This window comes from Leptomonas pyrrhocoris (genome assembly GCF_001293395.1).
Source record: "Leptomonas pyrrhocoris isolate H10 chromosome Unknown, whole genome shotgun sequence".
Lineage (NCBI taxonomy): Eukaryota > Euglenozoa > Kinetoplastea > Trypanosomatida > Trypanosomatidae > Leptomonas > Leptomonas pyrrhocoris.
Window position 1 is genome coordinate 350,093 of NW_015438376.1, and position 16,145 is coordinate 366,237.

At 60.2% G+C, this 16,145-nt stretch overlaps 5 protein-coding genes across 8 annotated transcripts; all 5 read left to right on the forward strand.

Annotated features, from left to right (window-relative positions):
* Window positions 1-459: 459 nt before the first annotated feature.
* ABB37_07781 (hypothetical protein) lies at window positions 460-1,527 on the forward strand (the record flags this gene model as incomplete). Of its 2 annotated transcripts, none has more annotated exons than XM_015806542.1 (1): window positions 460-1,527. In XM_015806542.1, the coding sequence occupies exon 1, from the start codon at window positions 541-543 to the stop codon at window positions 1,525-1,527; it is 987 nt and encodes a 328-aa protein (XP_015654906.1). In that variant the 5' UTR covers window positions 460-540. The 2 variants fall into 2 exon arrangements, with proteins under 2 accessions (XP_015654906.1, XP_015654907.1); XM_015806543.1 differs by having other exon boundaries at window positions 473-1,527.
* A 557-nt stretch (window positions 1,528-2,084) lies between these two features.
* On the forward strand, window positions 2,085-4,593 carry ABB37_07782 (hypothetical protein; the record flags this gene model as incomplete). Of its 2 annotated transcripts, none has more annotated exons than XM_015806544.1 (1): window positions 2,085-4,593. In XM_015806544.1, exon 1 carries the CDS (start codon window positions 2,245-2,247, stop codon window positions 4,591-4,593), a length of 2,349 nt encoding a protein of 782 aa, XP_015654908.1. In that variant the 5' UTR covers window positions 2,085-2,244. The 2 variants fall into 2 exon arrangements, with proteins under 2 accessions (XP_015654908.1, XP_015654909.1); XM_015806545.1 differs by having other exon boundaries at window positions 2,141-4,593.
* Window positions 4,594-5,965: 1,372 nt separating this feature from the next.
* Window positions 5,966-9,720, forward strand: ABB37_07783 (hypothetical protein; the record flags this gene model as incomplete). The annotated part of the gene is made up of 1 exon (XM_015806546.1): window positions 5,966-9,720. The coding sequence occupies exon 1, from the start codon at window positions 5,974-5,976 to the stop codon at window positions 9,718-9,720; it is 3,747 nt and encodes a 1,248-aa protein (XP_015654910.1). The 5' UTR covers window positions 5,966-5,973.
* A 531-nt stretch (window positions 9,721-10,251) lies between these two features.
* On the forward strand, window positions 10,252-14,301 carry ABB37_07784 (hypothetical protein; the record flags this gene model as incomplete). 2 transcript variants are annotated; one of them, XM_015806547.1, is made up of 1 exon in its annotated part: window positions 10,252-14,301. In XM_015806547.1, exon 1 carries the CDS (start codon window positions 10,486-10,488, stop codon window positions 14,299-14,301), a length of 3,816 nt encoding a protein of 1,271 aa, XP_015654911.1. In that variant the 5' UTR covers window positions 10,252-10,485. The 2 variants fall into 2 exon arrangements, with proteins under 2 accessions (XP_015654911.1, XP_015654912.1); XM_015806548.1 differs by having other exon boundaries at window positions 10,255-14,301.
* Window positions 14,302-14,714: 413 nt separating this feature from the next.
* On the forward strand, window positions 14,715-15,804 carry ABB37_07785 (putative mitochondrial hypothetical protein; the record flags this gene model as incomplete). Its single annotated transcript, XM_015806549.1, has 1 exon — window positions 14,715-15,804. The coding sequence occupies exon 1, from the start codon at window positions 15,034-15,036 to the stop codon at window positions 15,802-15,804; it is 771 nt and encodes a 256-aa protein (XP_015654913.1). The 5' UTR covers window positions 14,715-15,033.
* Window positions 15,805-16,145: the final 341 nt, after the last annotated feature.

The window sequence follows — 16,145 nt, forward strand, 5'->3', positions numbered from 1 at the left end:
TCGGTGACACACACCAGATAAACAAGAAAATATGTATGTATGTATTCATCCACAACGACGCGGCTGCAGCGTTGAGACGCACATGCGCAGCCGGCGTTTGGGTTGGAGGGTCGCGCCGCTCAATGCGGCCGTTTTTGGTTTGTCTTTGTTGCTGCAGAGGTGGACGTGCGCAGAAGAAGCCGTTCGCCCCGCTCACCTCCCTGAGCCCCAAACGCACCTCGTTCTGCGCATCAATAGCCGAATTTGAGAAAACAAGAAGGATGAAACAATCCTTCTCTCTCTCTCTCTCTTGAGAATACTCGGCTCTCTTCAAGAAAAGAAAGGAAATTATTGTAATAGCGCGGTTGCTGTTGGCCAGTAACACAGTCTCTTCCTGTATCCATCTTCACACTTCTCCTCGTGTGCTTTCTTGTTCTTTTAATGATTTAATGGAACGGACTCGATTGCGCTCTCCTTTTCAGTGATGCCGGCAAGCTGACCGCGATAAGCGCCGCAGTACTTTTATGATTATCATTAATAGGCATCCACTGCACTTCCCTCATGTCGTCGCCGCAAACCGACACCGACCACGACAGGGTGGGAGACCACATCGCCATCGCCTTCACCCAGTCGCAATACCCCGTTCCCTACACCGACCAGAGCATCCCGGGCAGCACACCGGGTCATCGCCTGCGCCGCCTCGGCCGGCAACACCAGCCGGATGATATTTTGTACAACCACCTCAGCCACGCCCTCATCGCGCATGGCGACTGCAGCAGCCACGACGCCGTGAACGCCACGCCGTGGGAGGGCAACGCCGACCACCCACACCCGCCCGGCGGTAACTACGTCTTACACTCCAAGAACGGCGGCAAACGGCACTACGACGAGCTCTCTGGCATGTACTCGGAGCTGCCCTGGCAGCCGTCGAAGCGGATGATTTGGCCCTTGCAGGAGGATGAGCGTCGGCTCGTGCCGCACCGCCGTGGGCGCGGGATATACAACAACACGGACTGCTTCATCCACCCAGATGCGGAGGCGGCGCAGAAGCAGCGGGAGCAAGACGGGGAGCGACAGCGTGACCGCGGCTGCAGGGCACACGTGTGCGGGGCACCGGACCACACGCTAGCTGAGCTCGGTATGATGTATGAACAACAACAGCGGAAGCCGAAGGAGTCGACGAGTGTCGTCCGACCTTCGGAGGGCAGCGCTCCCTCCCCGTCCAGTAGCACCGTCGCCGTCGCTGCCGCGGCTACGGCGGATGGCGCGCCAGCAACACCGGCGAAGAAGGACGCACGGACGGCGGCGGCGGCGGTGGTGGTGGAGGACGGCGTGAGGAACAAAGCGTACTACGGCCTTACCTTGCTGCCCTCCGTCGGCCCAGGCGTGCCGCCGCCGCGCAGCACGGTAGCGGAGGCCGAGGCCGTCGCCGAGTATCATCGCGATCAGCACATGCGCAGTACGATGCACCTGCAAAAGGAGACGCTCTCTGCCAAGGCAACTCGTGCGGCGGACGTGCAGTCGGTGCGTGAGCTGCCCAACTGGTAACGGGTAAAGGCCTTCAAGCGGCGCGTGAAGTCGGACCTCGATTTTCTAGATCCATGTAGTATTGAGCATGTACGATACCTTCTCTTGTTATTTTTTTACCGTGTTTCTCCGCAACTATGTAGGTGATGGTGATTTCTCTCCAGGCACAGTTTATTTCTTTCTTTTTTTTTCTCCTTCTATTGTTGGAACAGGAAGAGTTTGTCAAGCTACCGGTACAATGAAACGTGTGGTGCGGAGAGGCACGTAGCCGCCACGCAACTGTGCGTCTCTTTGCTGTCAACGTCGCTCGTCGGAACGCTTCTCACGTTCGCCTTTTCTTTCTCTCTTTCTGGCTTGCATACGGCAGGGCAGAAGAAAGAAAGGGCGAGAGAGAGAGAGAGAGGACAGCTGGGTAAGACGAGTAAAAACGTGCTCAACGAGGGCGCTGGCGGATGCCATGTTAGCCCTGCCATTCGGGGACGGAGGGATTAGGCCCACACATTATGGAGCGCCAGCCCCCGGCTCCCACCACGAGTACGAGTACTACTCCTTTCATGTTCTGCTCTCCTCTGTCTTCAAGCTCTGCCTGCAACGCCAAAAATCGTCTTCCATCGTTCACTCTTATCATCACGTAAGATTTTCCTAAAGGACGCAACGCATACACGCGCATCGTGTGGATTTCCGCTTCCACCGCCACCACAAGAACAACAACAGCAAAGAGGAAATACAAGTTGCAGAATGAGCTCTGCGGACGAGACGGCGGCTGCGGTGGATGTCCCGAAGGACCAGGCCGAGGAGCCGCTGTTGGAAACTTCGATAGCGCCTCCCCCTGCGCCTGAGCAAGTGACAGGAGAAGAAACACCTGCAGAGCCAGAAGCACCAGCGGAGCCAGAGGCACCAGCGGAGCCAGAGGCACCAGCGGAGCCAGAGGCACCAGCGGAACCGGAGGCACCAGAGGCACCAGCGGAACCAGAGGCACCAGCGGAGCCAGAGGCACCAGCGGAGCCAGAGGCACCAGCGGAGCCAGAGGCACCAGCGGAACCGGAGGCACCAGCGGAACCAGAGGCACCAGAGGCACCAGCGGAACCAGAGGCACCAGAGGCACCAGCGGAACCGGAGGCACCAGCGGAACCAGAGGCACCAATAGCAGAACCAGGAGCAGAAACAGAAGCAGTGGTGGTGGCTGCAACACCAGAAGTGGAGAGCGCTGCCAAACAAGAGACGGACACTTTGCCCGTTCCCGGCAGCCCCCCGCACGACGCAGCAGACACCCCCGCCGCAGCCGCGACGGAGACACCTACGCCGTCGGCCGAGAATCCCGCCGTTGCGGCGGTTACTTCTGCGGCGGACAGCGGCAAAAAGGTTCTTTTCACTCCCGCCACGGCTTCCTCGGCCAAGTCAGCCCATTCACACGCTTCGCCGCGGTCCGCGCTGTCGGCCTCACCCCCGCGTGTTGACCTGGCGGTCTCCTCTGCGGCGACGAATGCGGCTTCTCCTCCACAGGCGACCTACACAGACGCGACAGGCGCGTACATACACGCGGAAACGGTGCGCATTGCCGCAGCCGCAGCCGCGCTGACGCCCAACACCGTCCTCGGCGTCTTCCGGCGTGGCGGAGACAACAGCCACACGAATCGCATGGAGGTCGGCTCCTACTCTCGCTACCTGCTCTCCACCGATCACATGCCATCTGACGTGTTGAACGAAACGTTCTACGGCGAGCAGCCGACCCTGGGCACTGTGCCGCGCAACACGGTTCGGCCCCTCAACGGGGTAAAAGGGGAAGAGGACGCGGATGGTGCGGTGCAGCAGCAGCAGCAGCGGCAGACTCGATACGGCGGGTCCCAAAGAAATACGTACCACTCCTCCTCCTACTCCTCGTCGGTGCCCGCCGGCGCACAGACGAGTGCGACGTGGAACAGCACCGCCGGCAGTGGGACGCTAAAGCGCGAGCTGGAGATGCTCGACGCTGCGACCTTTGCCGGTCTCGACGAGGTGCGCGTGCAGCGTCGGCGCGATCCCCGCAAAGGCAAACCCGCTCAGCCGGAGATGGACCATGTGTACTACAACCACAAGAGCAAGGGCTTCTACGTCCCACACGACCCCAGCCCGGACACCACGATGCTGCAGTACAATCACATGTACAACTTCGGCGATGGCACGCGCTTTGCGCCGCTGCTAACAACGTCCTCCTCCTCCGCATCTGGAACACAGCAGCAGCAGCAGCGGCTGCTGGAGAAAGGCAGCAGCGGTGGGTTTCGCCGCAACCCACATGCGCTCCCCCCGCGCACCTTCGAAGAGACACGCGGCTGCGCCTTTCCGCTGACAGCGTCCCAGCGGCAGAACTACTCGAACTCCGCACGAAGTAGCTCAGGAAAGCGACTGAACATAAGCGGCACCACCGCCACAACGATGACGATATCGCAGGCAGACAGTGCAAAGCTGCAGCAGCAGCAGCAGCAGCATCGTCGACAGCGGGCTGACGTTCAGTACGGCTCCAGCTCACTGCGCACCGCAAAGGCGATTGATTTGACGCGGCTGCACAGCACCCAGGGCCCGCGACCGCGCACGATTGAGGAAATCCTCGTCGATCAGCAGCAGAATTATCTGTACAACGGCGGCGGCGGCGCACCGCATCCGCTGGTGCACAACATTAAGCAAGACGTGGACAACGGCAAGTTGGGGTGGGACGAGGTGCCGGCGTCGTTGCAGACGGCGCTGACCGCCGCGCCCCACAACGCCGACGGGTCGTTGCCGGACAAGAAGCATCAGCAGCTCTACGCGCGGACGGCTTCAGCTGGGCAGCTACAACAGCAGGGCACCGCCTCGCTCTCGCAGCCGGCGAACGGGCTTGTCGACGTCATGGGCCATCTTCGGCCGGTTCCCGCGATCGCAGCGGCGACGGCAACGCGGAGCACGAGCGGTGCATCTCCCACGATGGAAGCCGCCGCCGCTAAAGCTGCAACAACAACGGATGCGACGTGCTCTGCTTCCACGCAGGAGCGGGGCGGAAAGTCTGCAAAGGGCGAAGCAGCCGCACCACCGTCGTCGCTACCGGCCATCTCTCGCTTAAACTATGCAAAGTAGGCGGCGATGTATCGCAAGGTGTTTTAAAAAGTACATTCATATATTTAAGGCTCTTCGCTCGGGTTGCCGCGCCGCGTCTTTTCTGCTGATGTGTCCTTCCTCTTTTCATATACATTGTTTTTTTTTTACCTTGGCGCACGTGCGGGCACTTCCATGTGATTTTAACTCTCCGTTTACCTTGTTTCCCTCTGTAATCTCTGGCGTTTTGTTGTCGTTGTTGTTGTTGTTCTCAGTGACCCTTTCCACGGCGGAGTTGTGCATGCACGTTGATCGTCGTTCTCCCTCGTCTGTCGTTGTTGTGTCGCACCTCGCTTCGTGGATTTTTTTTTCTTTTTGCAGATGTACGTTATCGCACACGTTCAGCAGGCGGGAGTTGGTGTACTGTTTGCCGGCCATCGTTTGTTTGGGGTTTTCTTTCTACCTGTTGCCCTCTTCGCTGTTGCGAAGCGCATGTATGTGGAGTGCACACACGACGCTCGTTGTGTGTGTGTGTGTGTGTGGTGTGGTCATTGTTGTTCGTGCCTGTTCCTCCCAATCCTCTGCAGTCTTGTTTTTGTTTTCTATTAGTATGTCACATCAATGTATTCTTAAAGCTTTGTTTATTACCTAAGCAGAGGAAGAGAGGAAGAGAGAGAGAGAGATGGCCGCGTCGCAGGCGTGTGCCGGTTGTTTCGATGTATCTACGCGGTTTGTACCGTCCTTCTTTTCGTGTATTTTTTTTCCCACTTTTCTCTTCTTTGTTGTGTTGTTAATTTTCTTGTTTTCCCCTAGCGCGTTACCGTTCTCTTTGCGGGAGGAGAGGAGAGAGGTAGTCATGTGTGTGTGTGTGTGTGTTGCTCCACTCGATTGTCGCACGTACGCGCTTGGGAAACCGTCAAAAATGCGAAAAGAAAGAATCGACTGCATAACCAAAGAAAAAGAAATGGAGATGAGAGAGCGAGAGGGGAGGGGCGGATGCGTCTCACTCTCTCCAGAGAGAGACGGATGGGTAGACTTCCACAAGTCTCAACGCCTCCCCTGTAGCTTCGACTCCTCATGGTAAGGACAAAAAAAAGTGTATATCACTATGTATCAGAGTGTCGTGTTTAACGCTTCCGCGATCACCGCATCTTCCCAGCACGTTTTGGTTGTTTACGCTGACGTTCGCGAAACTACGTGTGCGCTGACCGCAGTCTTGAAGGTCGGTCTTCCGCCTCACAGGAACCAACGCAGAAGAAACGTAGAACAATAGAGGAAGAGCCGGCGCCCATCAACACTCTCGTGTGTCTCTCCTCTTCTTCTCATTCTGATTTCGTCGTTTCACTCGCCGCGGTGCAACTATCAAATAATAATAATAATAATAATAATAATAATAATATTCTAACACTCATACAGGGCCTAATGGATTCATCTTATAATTACCGCCGCACCCCACCGCGAAGCCGCTCCCTCCCGCCATCCCTGCATCACCAGCTCGAGCCGACCATCTCGCCCCACCCGTACGCACCACGCGGCGGCAGCACGGCGGCCTCCCTCGCAAGCAGCGGCGCTGTTCCGCCGTGGCGGCAGCCACCACCGCCGTCAACCCCACCGCGCACACGACGTGCGCGCAGTGGTGCGCAACGCACGCCCCGCACCACCGCTACCACCGCCGTCGCGTTGCAGCAGCAGTACGAAACAACACGTTTCCTGTCGCGCCTGTTAGCCGGCGTCACTTTGCAATGGCGGCAGGTCGTGGAGCAGCTCAACAGCTCGGGTGTGCCGCTGACCGCAGAGGGGACGGTGGCGCCGCTACCGCAACCCCTCCCTTCCCCTTCCTCCTCCGCCGTGTTTTCGTCCATGTCGCCATCGCCCGCCGACACGGCCATGAATGCCACCCAAACGTATCTGCAAGAAGGACTGCACTTTGATGTGCAGGCCCACGCTGCTCGGCGGGAGCGGGACAAGCGTCCGCAACAGCAGAGCAGACAGGCGAGCTTGCATCGCCGTCGCGCAGGTGTGCACGCCGACGCCCATCCCTACAACCGTGAAAATCGCAATGAAGGTCTTTGTGCGCCGATCGCGGGGCAGCAGCTGGAGCGCTTTAAGAAAGCAGAGGAACACGAAAGTGACGAACTTGCCAAGAGAGCAGAGAGGACCACGGCAGCGAATTGGACTTCGCTCGCCCCATCCGCGCAGTGGGTGCCGTACGTTGTCGGCGGCAACAGCGTTGACAACGGCGATGATAATGATGACGGCGACGATGTGTGGCACGACGGTCGCTACGACGGGGTGCTCTACGCCTCATCCAATGCACCGCATTCACGACGTCGATCTACACGAAGGAGTCGGTCACGTCGTGCGAGGTACGATGAAGAGGAGGAAGAAGACGCTGCTTCGTGGTGTGACCCCGACGACGAGGCTCGTCTACGCACGGCCGTGCTGCACGGGATGGCGCGCAGCGCCGCAAAGATGGTGATGGGGATGCGCCAGGTGCAGCAAGTCCTCCCCGCCTCCGCGGTCGCCTTCCGCAGCCACTCAGCGTCCAATGCGCAGAAATTCGAGGGGCAACACGCGCTGTCCCCTCTGCTGGGCACTGCGCCATCGGCTTCGCCGTGTGTCGCCGGCATTCATAGAACGCGTACGCCACCTCGCCGACACAGTCGTCGGCATCAGCGCGACATAAGTTTGGGAAGGCGGCTCGCACGCACGCAATCAAAACCACGCGCCGATTCAGCTCGTCAACGAGGGTCTTCGCCATCGCCGCTGTCCCCACACTGGCACAAGCGAATCGATGCGCAAGATGAAGTAGCGAAGCCGACGCATCAGCGTAGTCAGAGTGCGGTGGAGCTCCGAGAGCGTGCACGCCAGGCAACGGCAACGACGATAGTGTACCCTGCCCTTCCGGTAGCGCAGCGCACGTGGATCTACCAGCGTATCAGCGACGGTGATGGCGAAGGCACAGCGATCAACACCAATGGTCACGGCGATGGCTCGAGCACACGCCCATCACGGCATCGCCACCATCGTCGCGCCGCATCGCCTAGCAAAAGTGCCGCTACGCCTTCCCTGCGGGGTGTAACGCCCATCACCGAGCGGGATGTCGGTGTGTCGCTGATGAGCGGCGTCGCAGAACGTAGCCACACGAAAAACGGTGCTTGTGGGGATGCTGATGAACGACAACGGCGGCATCCCGTCACCTCTCCTTTGCACGCACACCGGCAGCTCGACAGGTTCAGTGGCGCTGCAAGCACACGCGCCGTGCTGGCAGATGAAAAAGCTGCTGAAAAAATTGGAGGCACGCCAAACAGGAAAGATGAGCGGCGGAGCATTCGCCGTCCGGCAGACCGTCTCCTACACCAAGCACACCTCTCTGTCGTCGTGCACGCGGAGACAGAAGCCCGTCTTCGCATCGCCCTACACCACGAGAGAAGTTTGAAGTCCATGCTGCAGGCACACTTCCACCGGCTGTGGCGTCTCAGGGAGAACAGCGGTGATGGGGACGCCGCACGTACGGTGCAGAAGGCTGCGAAGGAAGAGGAGCTGCCGACGCGGCGACGAGGGCTACGCAGCAAATCCACTGGAGACACATCCAACGGGGAGGCGGCGGGCCTTCCCCTGTCGTCCGTCTCTGTCTCTCCTCTCTCCTCGTCGCCCTTCACACCCTCATCGAGCCCCGTAAGAACAGCAGCGATCCACAGCAGCAGCAGAAACGTACTCGGCGCCAACCCGCAATCGCGCTCCGCATCCGCCGCGGCGTCCGCGTCGTCGCTGTCCGTGAAACCGGCCTCTCGCTTTGTCTCCCCCACACACTTACCAGCTCCGGCGGCGGTCGAGGGTGTCGCCTCCGCCTTCCGCCGTCTTGCAGGTCAACGCGCGTCATCAGCATCCGCATCGCCATCAATACCACCGCCACCGCCACAATCGTTTTTAAAGGTCTACGCACCGGCTTACGAGGCGGCTGCTTCACCCATCCGACACGCGTCTCGATCACTCCCGCCACCGCCGAGCGCCTACACACGACCGCTTACTGAACCGCGACCCGTCTCGGCCAAAATACTCATCTCGCCCTCGAATGAGCCGGCAGCTCGTTCGGCAAGACAACCGCACCAACAGCAGCGTACGAAGGACTGGGATATTAGCCTTCCACCCCCTACTGAAGCTCAGGAATGGAACGGCGAAGACGCTGGGGGGACAGCGCACGAGCCCGCCTCGACGCGTCTGCAGAAGTATGTTCAACAAGGTGCAGGGCTCCGGTCGAGTGTGTCTCCGGTGTCGCTGCGGCGCGGCAAACGCCGATCTGCCGAGGGCTCTGTGCCAGCTACCCCTGCTGCGATGGAAGATGACGTAGATTCCGCTGACCGCGGCGCGACGGTAGCGCTCGAGCTCTTTCCTGCAAGCCCGTTGCAGGAGGCATCTGCTGCGGAGCCGCGGACGCCATCGCCGAAGCTGCGCCGCCCTCCTCTGCTTTCTCCTCCGCCCCCAACGGCGACGGCGGTGTCTGAACCACCTCGTGGGGTCGTCGAAGTTGTCGCGGTACCGCTGCTCCGTGCGCATCTCTCCGCACCGTCGAAGACGCGCCCGAGTGAGCTGGAAGTCACCATTAACGACCACGATGGCGCGGTGCTGGCAAGAGCAACGCGGCGCAGGAGTGCGGGGATGTCAGGAGATGCGATGATCGCCGAAAGCAGAAAGCAGAACGGTCGAGCGGGGGATGACCCATCGAATGGGAAACCAAATCCTGTATCTGTTGTGGCGAAACCGCAGGTGGCAGGCAGTGGAGATGAGCCTCCTCGTAGCGTGACTCGGGGAAGCTCATCTGACACAACGAACAGCAGCAACACCACTGTTCGCTACACAGTCCAGAGCGCGCCTGCCCCGGCGCCAGAAGCCGCGTCCCCATTGTTGGAGGACGAAGTCTCTCACTACAGCTCCGTCTCCTCCTTTTACAGTGGACTGCCAGAATGCGTGCCGTCAGCGGAAACCGATTTGCACGAGGTCACCTTACCCGCGAACAGAGCGGCGAGAATTGCCGCCAATGGATCTGCTGACCTCTCTCCAAAAGCAGCACCGGAGCTTGAGCAGGACCACCCCACGACACCATCCGGTGTCGCCGATAATGGCGACGTGCCTTCGCCTTCGCCTCCTCCACGGTCGCCGTCATCGTAGCACGCCAAGAGGACTGCGAAACTGTTTGGTAGGCTCTTCGTACTTTTCTGCCGATCGCACGTACGCACGTGCACAACGGCAACGTCGGCGACGACAGCTGCTTATTGGTGTGTGTGGCTGATGCTTTTCGAATTCAACGGAATAAGCCATCATGTGCACCAGTCACTCTCCCTGGTGTGTATCTCGTCTTTTGCATTCATATATATACGTTCACCTCCATCACGTGGACTTCGGATACAAAACCGACGCAAGCTTGTGTGTGTGTGTGTGATGTTCTCTCTCCTCTTCTAGAGCTAGTCCGCCAACAACGCTCCGAGACAATTGCACCATTTCTTTTCAATTGGGTCTCACATGTTGTCGACTCCACGACGACTTGTGAATGCGATGTGTGCGCCGACGTGCAGGGCCCACCTCCCCTCTCCCACCCCGCAGAAGACTCGCCGTTCCGTACCTTCCTGTGACCACTTCCTGCTGTTTTCGTTCGCCTTTCATTCCCCACCGCTGTCTTTCTCTCTCCCTTCTCGCGACTTCAGCAGGACCGCTTGCGAGCCGCGTGCGGATACCTCGTTTGTTTGTTTGTTGTTCTCTCCCCCTTCCCTCCTTGAAGGAAGCCTGCCTCCTTCGGCGCGGTAGCAGCTTGAATCACAGCAAAGTCACCCCGCCCCCGCCTCAAAAGCGTACCAGAGGCGCGCCGCCTCTTTCTTTGTTTCAATAGTGCCTTTTTCCTCCTTTTTTATCTCTCTTTCTTTTAATAGTCTCCCCATCATGTCACACGCGTTCGTAGAGAACGACGCGGACTACGACGCCTCCCCACGGGTGTACGTCAACAACATGAACACCCCGCACGCCACTGTCACGCTGCCGGTGCGGCGACGCAACAACCACAGCCACCTGTTCATGCGCCCCAACGAGGGCACCACGGGCAACGCCGACTCTACCGGCGGTGCCGGCTACGCGGAATCGTTCGTGAACGCCGGCAGAGGTGCGTTAGGTGGTAGTGGTCGCGGAGCCGCAGCGCATGCCTACAGGGAAGGCGGCGGGAGGGATGCACGAGCCGGCTTGGGCCACGGCAACGAGCCGACCACCGCCCACGGCGCCGCGGTGCACCCAAACCTGCAGGACGTCTACAGTCGCATCATGCGGCGACTGCAGCGGGAGATGAACTACGCGGAGTTTTCGCGCGCCTCGCTCGCGGAGCAGTACGGTGTAAACCTCGACCTGCAGTGCGAGGACGAAGAACGAGCCGCGGCGATGGAAAAGGTGTTCAACGACGGTGGTGAGCGAGACCGACCGCGCGTTGGCGCACACACGGCGGAGCCGATGTCATTCCGGGCCCCGTTGCAGGCCTTCTCCTCGCAGCCCGACAACGAGGGGGACGCCTTCGACGAGGCACGCCGCTTCACCTCGCCGCGGCCCTCCCTGCCTGCGTCTCGCCCTCCACCATCCGGTGGCAGCGGCAACAGAGTAGGTGACGCTGCAGGCGCAGGGGAGCCCTTACCTAGCCAACCCAAGGACGTGATCCGCAGTCTGGCAGGCGGCACGTCGCAACTCCTGCAGTTCAAGCAGCAGCCTCTCCCCGCCGCTGGTGCCCCGACGAGCTCGTTTGACGACCGCACTGGCGTCAGAAGTGACGCGGATGTGGAGCGTGAGATGGCGGAACAACCCTGCCCGCGTCCGCTGCGGCTCGTCGTGCAACACGTCCTGGACACCCTCCAAAAGAAGATGACGCTCGCCGAGAACGGGTCGTTGCGTGATTGCATTATCTTCTCCTTTGAGTCCCGTGCGCTGCTGGATCGCTTGTTGAAGGAGATTCCGCTTTACACGCAGTACGCTGCCTACTCCAGTGCGTCCGGTCACGGCGGGTGCAGAAACTCTGTCGCGGTGCAGCAGGCGGTGTCCGGGGTCTACCAGCAACTGCGCCGGCGGCCGGTGTTACTGCCACGCGGGGAGTACGTGGAGGAGGCGGACACCGGTGCCATTCACGCGGAGCTTGTGGGCAGCGGTGACGGCGGCGGCGGAAATGCGGATTCGGGTCGTAGTGGCAATGGTACTGGTAATGGTAATGGTGGTGGGGTCGGTGCGCTGGCCTCCATCACCTGCGGCGCCACCCGTCTACCTAACATCAACGCGCTGCCTGTTACCATCACCAATAACACCGTCGTCCACAACACGAACAACACCAATACCAGCAACAACCTGTCGGCGCAAACGCAGCTGCCGGAGGTGCCGCTGCCTGCCAGCTACGGCAAGTCTACCCGCCTCGCCGCCTCCGTGGCGCGCCAACACAACGCCGCGGCGGGGGGAACTCCGCAGCTGCCGTCGCAGCGCTCCCTCGGCCATCCCATCCTGCGCGATCACATGTCCACCTCCAACGCCGCGGCGCAGTCGTTTGGTGAGGTCAGCGAGATGGTGGCCAGCACTATGGCGGAGCAAATGATGGGGGGCGGCTGTGGGGACGAAGATCAGTCCAGCGGCAGCAACAGCAACCGAGGGCGTAGGGGGTTGGCCTCCGACGCCGCTGCGGCCCACCGCGTCACGCAGCTCGTCAGCGTCGGCACCATCACGGAAGAAAACGGAGTCACGACGGTTCCGCAGTCCGCCTACGCCGCCCTGCAGCAGCGCATCGAGGAGCTGCAGACCCAACTCGCCGACGCCCAGCAGCACCGCAGCGCCCTGGCCGATCAGCTGTGCGAGGAAGAGCAGTACACGGACCAGAAGAAGCGCATAGTGCAGTACCTGCGCGAGACACTGTTGCGGGAGTGTAACATGCTTCGTACGCAGCTGCACCACGCCACCGCCGTATCGGCCTCGACGTCGCCGGCCACGGGGAAAGGCACGCATGCACAGCGCGCTGCCGGGATGGGCGCCACCGGTTTGCACAAGGACACTTCCTTTGCTGCGAGTGGGCTGGGCGGGAGCATGCACCACGGCCACGCACGTCAGCAGAAGCAGTCCAACGCCGCTGCGTTGTCGACGTCGACCCCGATGGCCGCCTCAGCGGTGATGCAGCAGAAGCCGCGTGTTGACTGCCGGAGTGGCAGCGGAAGTCTGGGGAGCATGTACGCCGGCAGCCTCAGTGTCGCGGCTGGCACAGGCGGTGGTGGTGCTGGGCGGAGTATGCATCGATCCTCTCAACAATCCCGCAATGGAGGGAATGGAGGTGGTGGTGGTGGTGGTGGGAGTAATAACAACACGAGCAACAGCCTTGGCGGTGGAGGTGGTCACCGCAACTCCCCAGGCCACACTACCACCTTCACCAGCTCGCGCAGTGACGGATTCCACACCGAGTTGGACGCGGTGCACAGCCTGTTGGACCTCGCCCTACTCGCCGTGGAGGAGGAAGCGGTGCTGCCGTCCCATACGGTGGAGCAGCTGCAGAGTGGACTCGGTGATGCGGAGGTCTTGCACAGCGGCTTCCGCAAGAACGCGAAGCAGCAGCTGGACGAGCTCCGCGCTGACTTCGAGGGGCGGCAGCAGGCGCTGAAGCAGACGCTGCTGCACCAGACTGCAGAGCACAACTTCGTGGTGGGCGAGCAGCAGGCGGAGGTGGCGCGGCTGCGTGCGCTGACGGACATGTCGAGCGTACGCGAAACGCTGCAGGCGAGTGTGGGGGAAATCCGCGCGGAGCTGAACCTTGTTCGCATGCACGTGGCGGAGCAACTGCACTTCTTCAAGGCCATTCTGCACAGCACCGGGCAAGGTCTGATCCACCGCGCCGCGCTTGTCGACAGCACGATGAGCGACAACGTCACGCTGACGTCGACGCTGAACGCGATGAAGGAACTGATTGAGTCTGCCAGCTCCCTCTTCTTACCGATGCTCACCCGCGAGTACGAGTGCGGCTACCACCCGTGGCCGTTGAAGGTGCGCAACACCTGCGACCCCCTCGGCCACATTGTGCAGCTCCGCTTTGGCACGGCAGAGGTGTTGCGGCTGCGTGACTCGCTGACGGAGTTCGGCAAGCTGTACGAGGCAATCCACCTGTACGTGATGAAGCACGCGGTGCTGCCAGAGAGTGCCCGTCCGGCGACCGGCAAGCCGCTGGAGTACCTGTGCGCGGCCTTGGCGCTGAACCCGACAAGCTACACCGACGCTGTCTTCGCTGCACGCCGCTGCCACGACGTGGAGGGGCAGCTGCGCAAGAAGTTGGTGCGGCTGCAGTCGCGCATTCTGTGGAACGCGTACCTGCAGCACGTGCTCGTGGAGCGCTCCATCGCGGCGCTCGCCGAGGCGGGCATCGACCCGCGTGTCGCGATGTTGCCGGTGGCACGGCGCATCGATGTGCTGGCGCAGCAGCGCGGTGACCTGTTGCAGGCGCGCGTGAAGATTCAGCGCGAGCGCGCCGAGAATGCGAAGGAGGTTTATCGGCTCTGGCGTGAAAAGGAGATCGACATCATGGAAGGCTACCCGATGCCGCAGACGCAGCGGAATCAACTGACGCTGCTGAACAGCAGTGGCGCTGTGAACAGCTTGGAAGGCGGGGCGGTGGGCAAGGCAAATCCGAGGTCGTCGCGCTTTGCTTCATTTTTTCAGCGCCTCTCGGCAGACAGCAGCGGAAGCCCCAACTCGTCCAGTCTCTGAGGCGCCTGTGCGTGTGCGTGTGCGTGTGCGTGCTGCTTCTTCGCTCCTTCTCCCCTCGCCCGCGACGGAAGGGGTGGAAACTGCTTTCTTTTATTTGTCCATGTATATTATGAGATAAGGATCGCCATGTCTCGCTACCTTGTCTGTGGATTGTTCTGTGTTATATATATATATATATATGTACAATGATCGTTTTGCGTGATGTTGATGTTTTGGGGGGATTTCCTCCGCTGCATCGTAATCGTCTTGTTTCCTTCTTTTACTTGTTTCTCCGCAGCATGTGTGCGTGTGTGTATGTGTGAATCAATGTAATCTGTATGGATGCGTTGTGTGTGTGTGTAGTGCCGGCGGTGGGCATCAGCCGTGAGTTCAGCACCAAGACCCGCCGAAGAGTCTCGTGACCTTCCGCGTGCAATGCGATCTCGCTTCGACTTTTCTTTTCGTTCTCTTCTTCCTCGCTTTCACGCTTGCTCTGTGTCCGTAGTTTATCTTTGTGCTGCTTCTTGCCGCTGTCGTGGGGGGAAAGGATATCACTACGGAAAACGAAGGCATGCAACCATGAGGTACCTCACACGCGCTGTACAGGGGCCGGTAGAGCATCGGCTCACCTCTGCCCTCTCCCACCTTCCGACGCGATCCATCGTCGCAGCCAGCACCTGCCTCTTTGCCACACATCGCCACGCCTCCTCCAATAATGACGACAACATCAACGGCGGTAGCAGACGCAGTGAAATGGTTGTGGACGCCGTGGCGCGGCCGATGGGGTACGGCCCCTTCAGCGCCACCGCCAAGACGCGAGTGTTGCGTGAGAAGGCCGCTGCCGATCACCGCCGTCAGACGGGAGACTCATCGGCAACAGCCACAGCAGCGGCACGGACTGCGTCGACTCCGACGGGTCTCCACACCTCTGTCATGCACAACGTCACCCTCCAAACGAACCTGTCCCTGCGCCTCTCCCTCGCCGGCCTGCCGCACCCGTCGCAGCTGCGGGACTGGGCCTATATGTCGGCCGAGTGGCGACTCGCCTTTATCCGGCTGTACCGTGCGATCTTGCGGCTGCATAATAAAACAGTGGCGGTGTCGCTGCACACGGCCCGCGGTGAGGGCCCAGAGGCTGCGGTGATGGCCGTCACCGGTGTTCAGAAAACGCAAGACGGTTCAGCCGTGGCGGCGGATGTGAAAGAACACGATGTGAATGTGGCGGCGAAGACGGCGGACGACTACCTCCTCCGTTACCTGCTCACCCCTGAGCAGCAGGAGTTTGGCAATCGCTTTGTGCAAGGAGAGTTCCAGCGCCACATGGATGCCGATGCGGTCTCCGCGGCTATCTTCTACTCGTCCTGGTACGACTACGTGCTGCAACTCGCCTCCGGTGTGACGAGTCGCGAGATGACGGAGAAGGAGAAGCGACTGTTGTCGGATGAGCAGAAGGAGAAGTTGAACGCGCTGCGGGGCGCGTTTGTGGACCTGCGCGTGTCGAAGGCACCACATTACGTGCCGTAGACTCGACGCATACAGCGAAACAGACGGGGGGAGAAAGAGGGAGACACGGAGAGCGCTGTTTACCGTTCTCGTAACGTGCAAGTTTTCTTCCCTTCTTTTTTTTTTAGGTGGAAGTATCCGTCGCATCCTATCTTGTTGGGGAGGAGGGGAATCTGCGTATACGGATGTTTTCGTTTGTCCGTTGCGTTGCCTTTCACCTATGATTCGATCTTCTTTTCTTTTTTTTTCTCTCTCTCCAGGTCTGTTCTCCAGCGTTGATGCACGCGTCGAATCATACATGTCATTGCTCGTTGTTTACAAGGTTGTATTTCAAATAGTAACGTAATGTTAGAAGTCGCGCA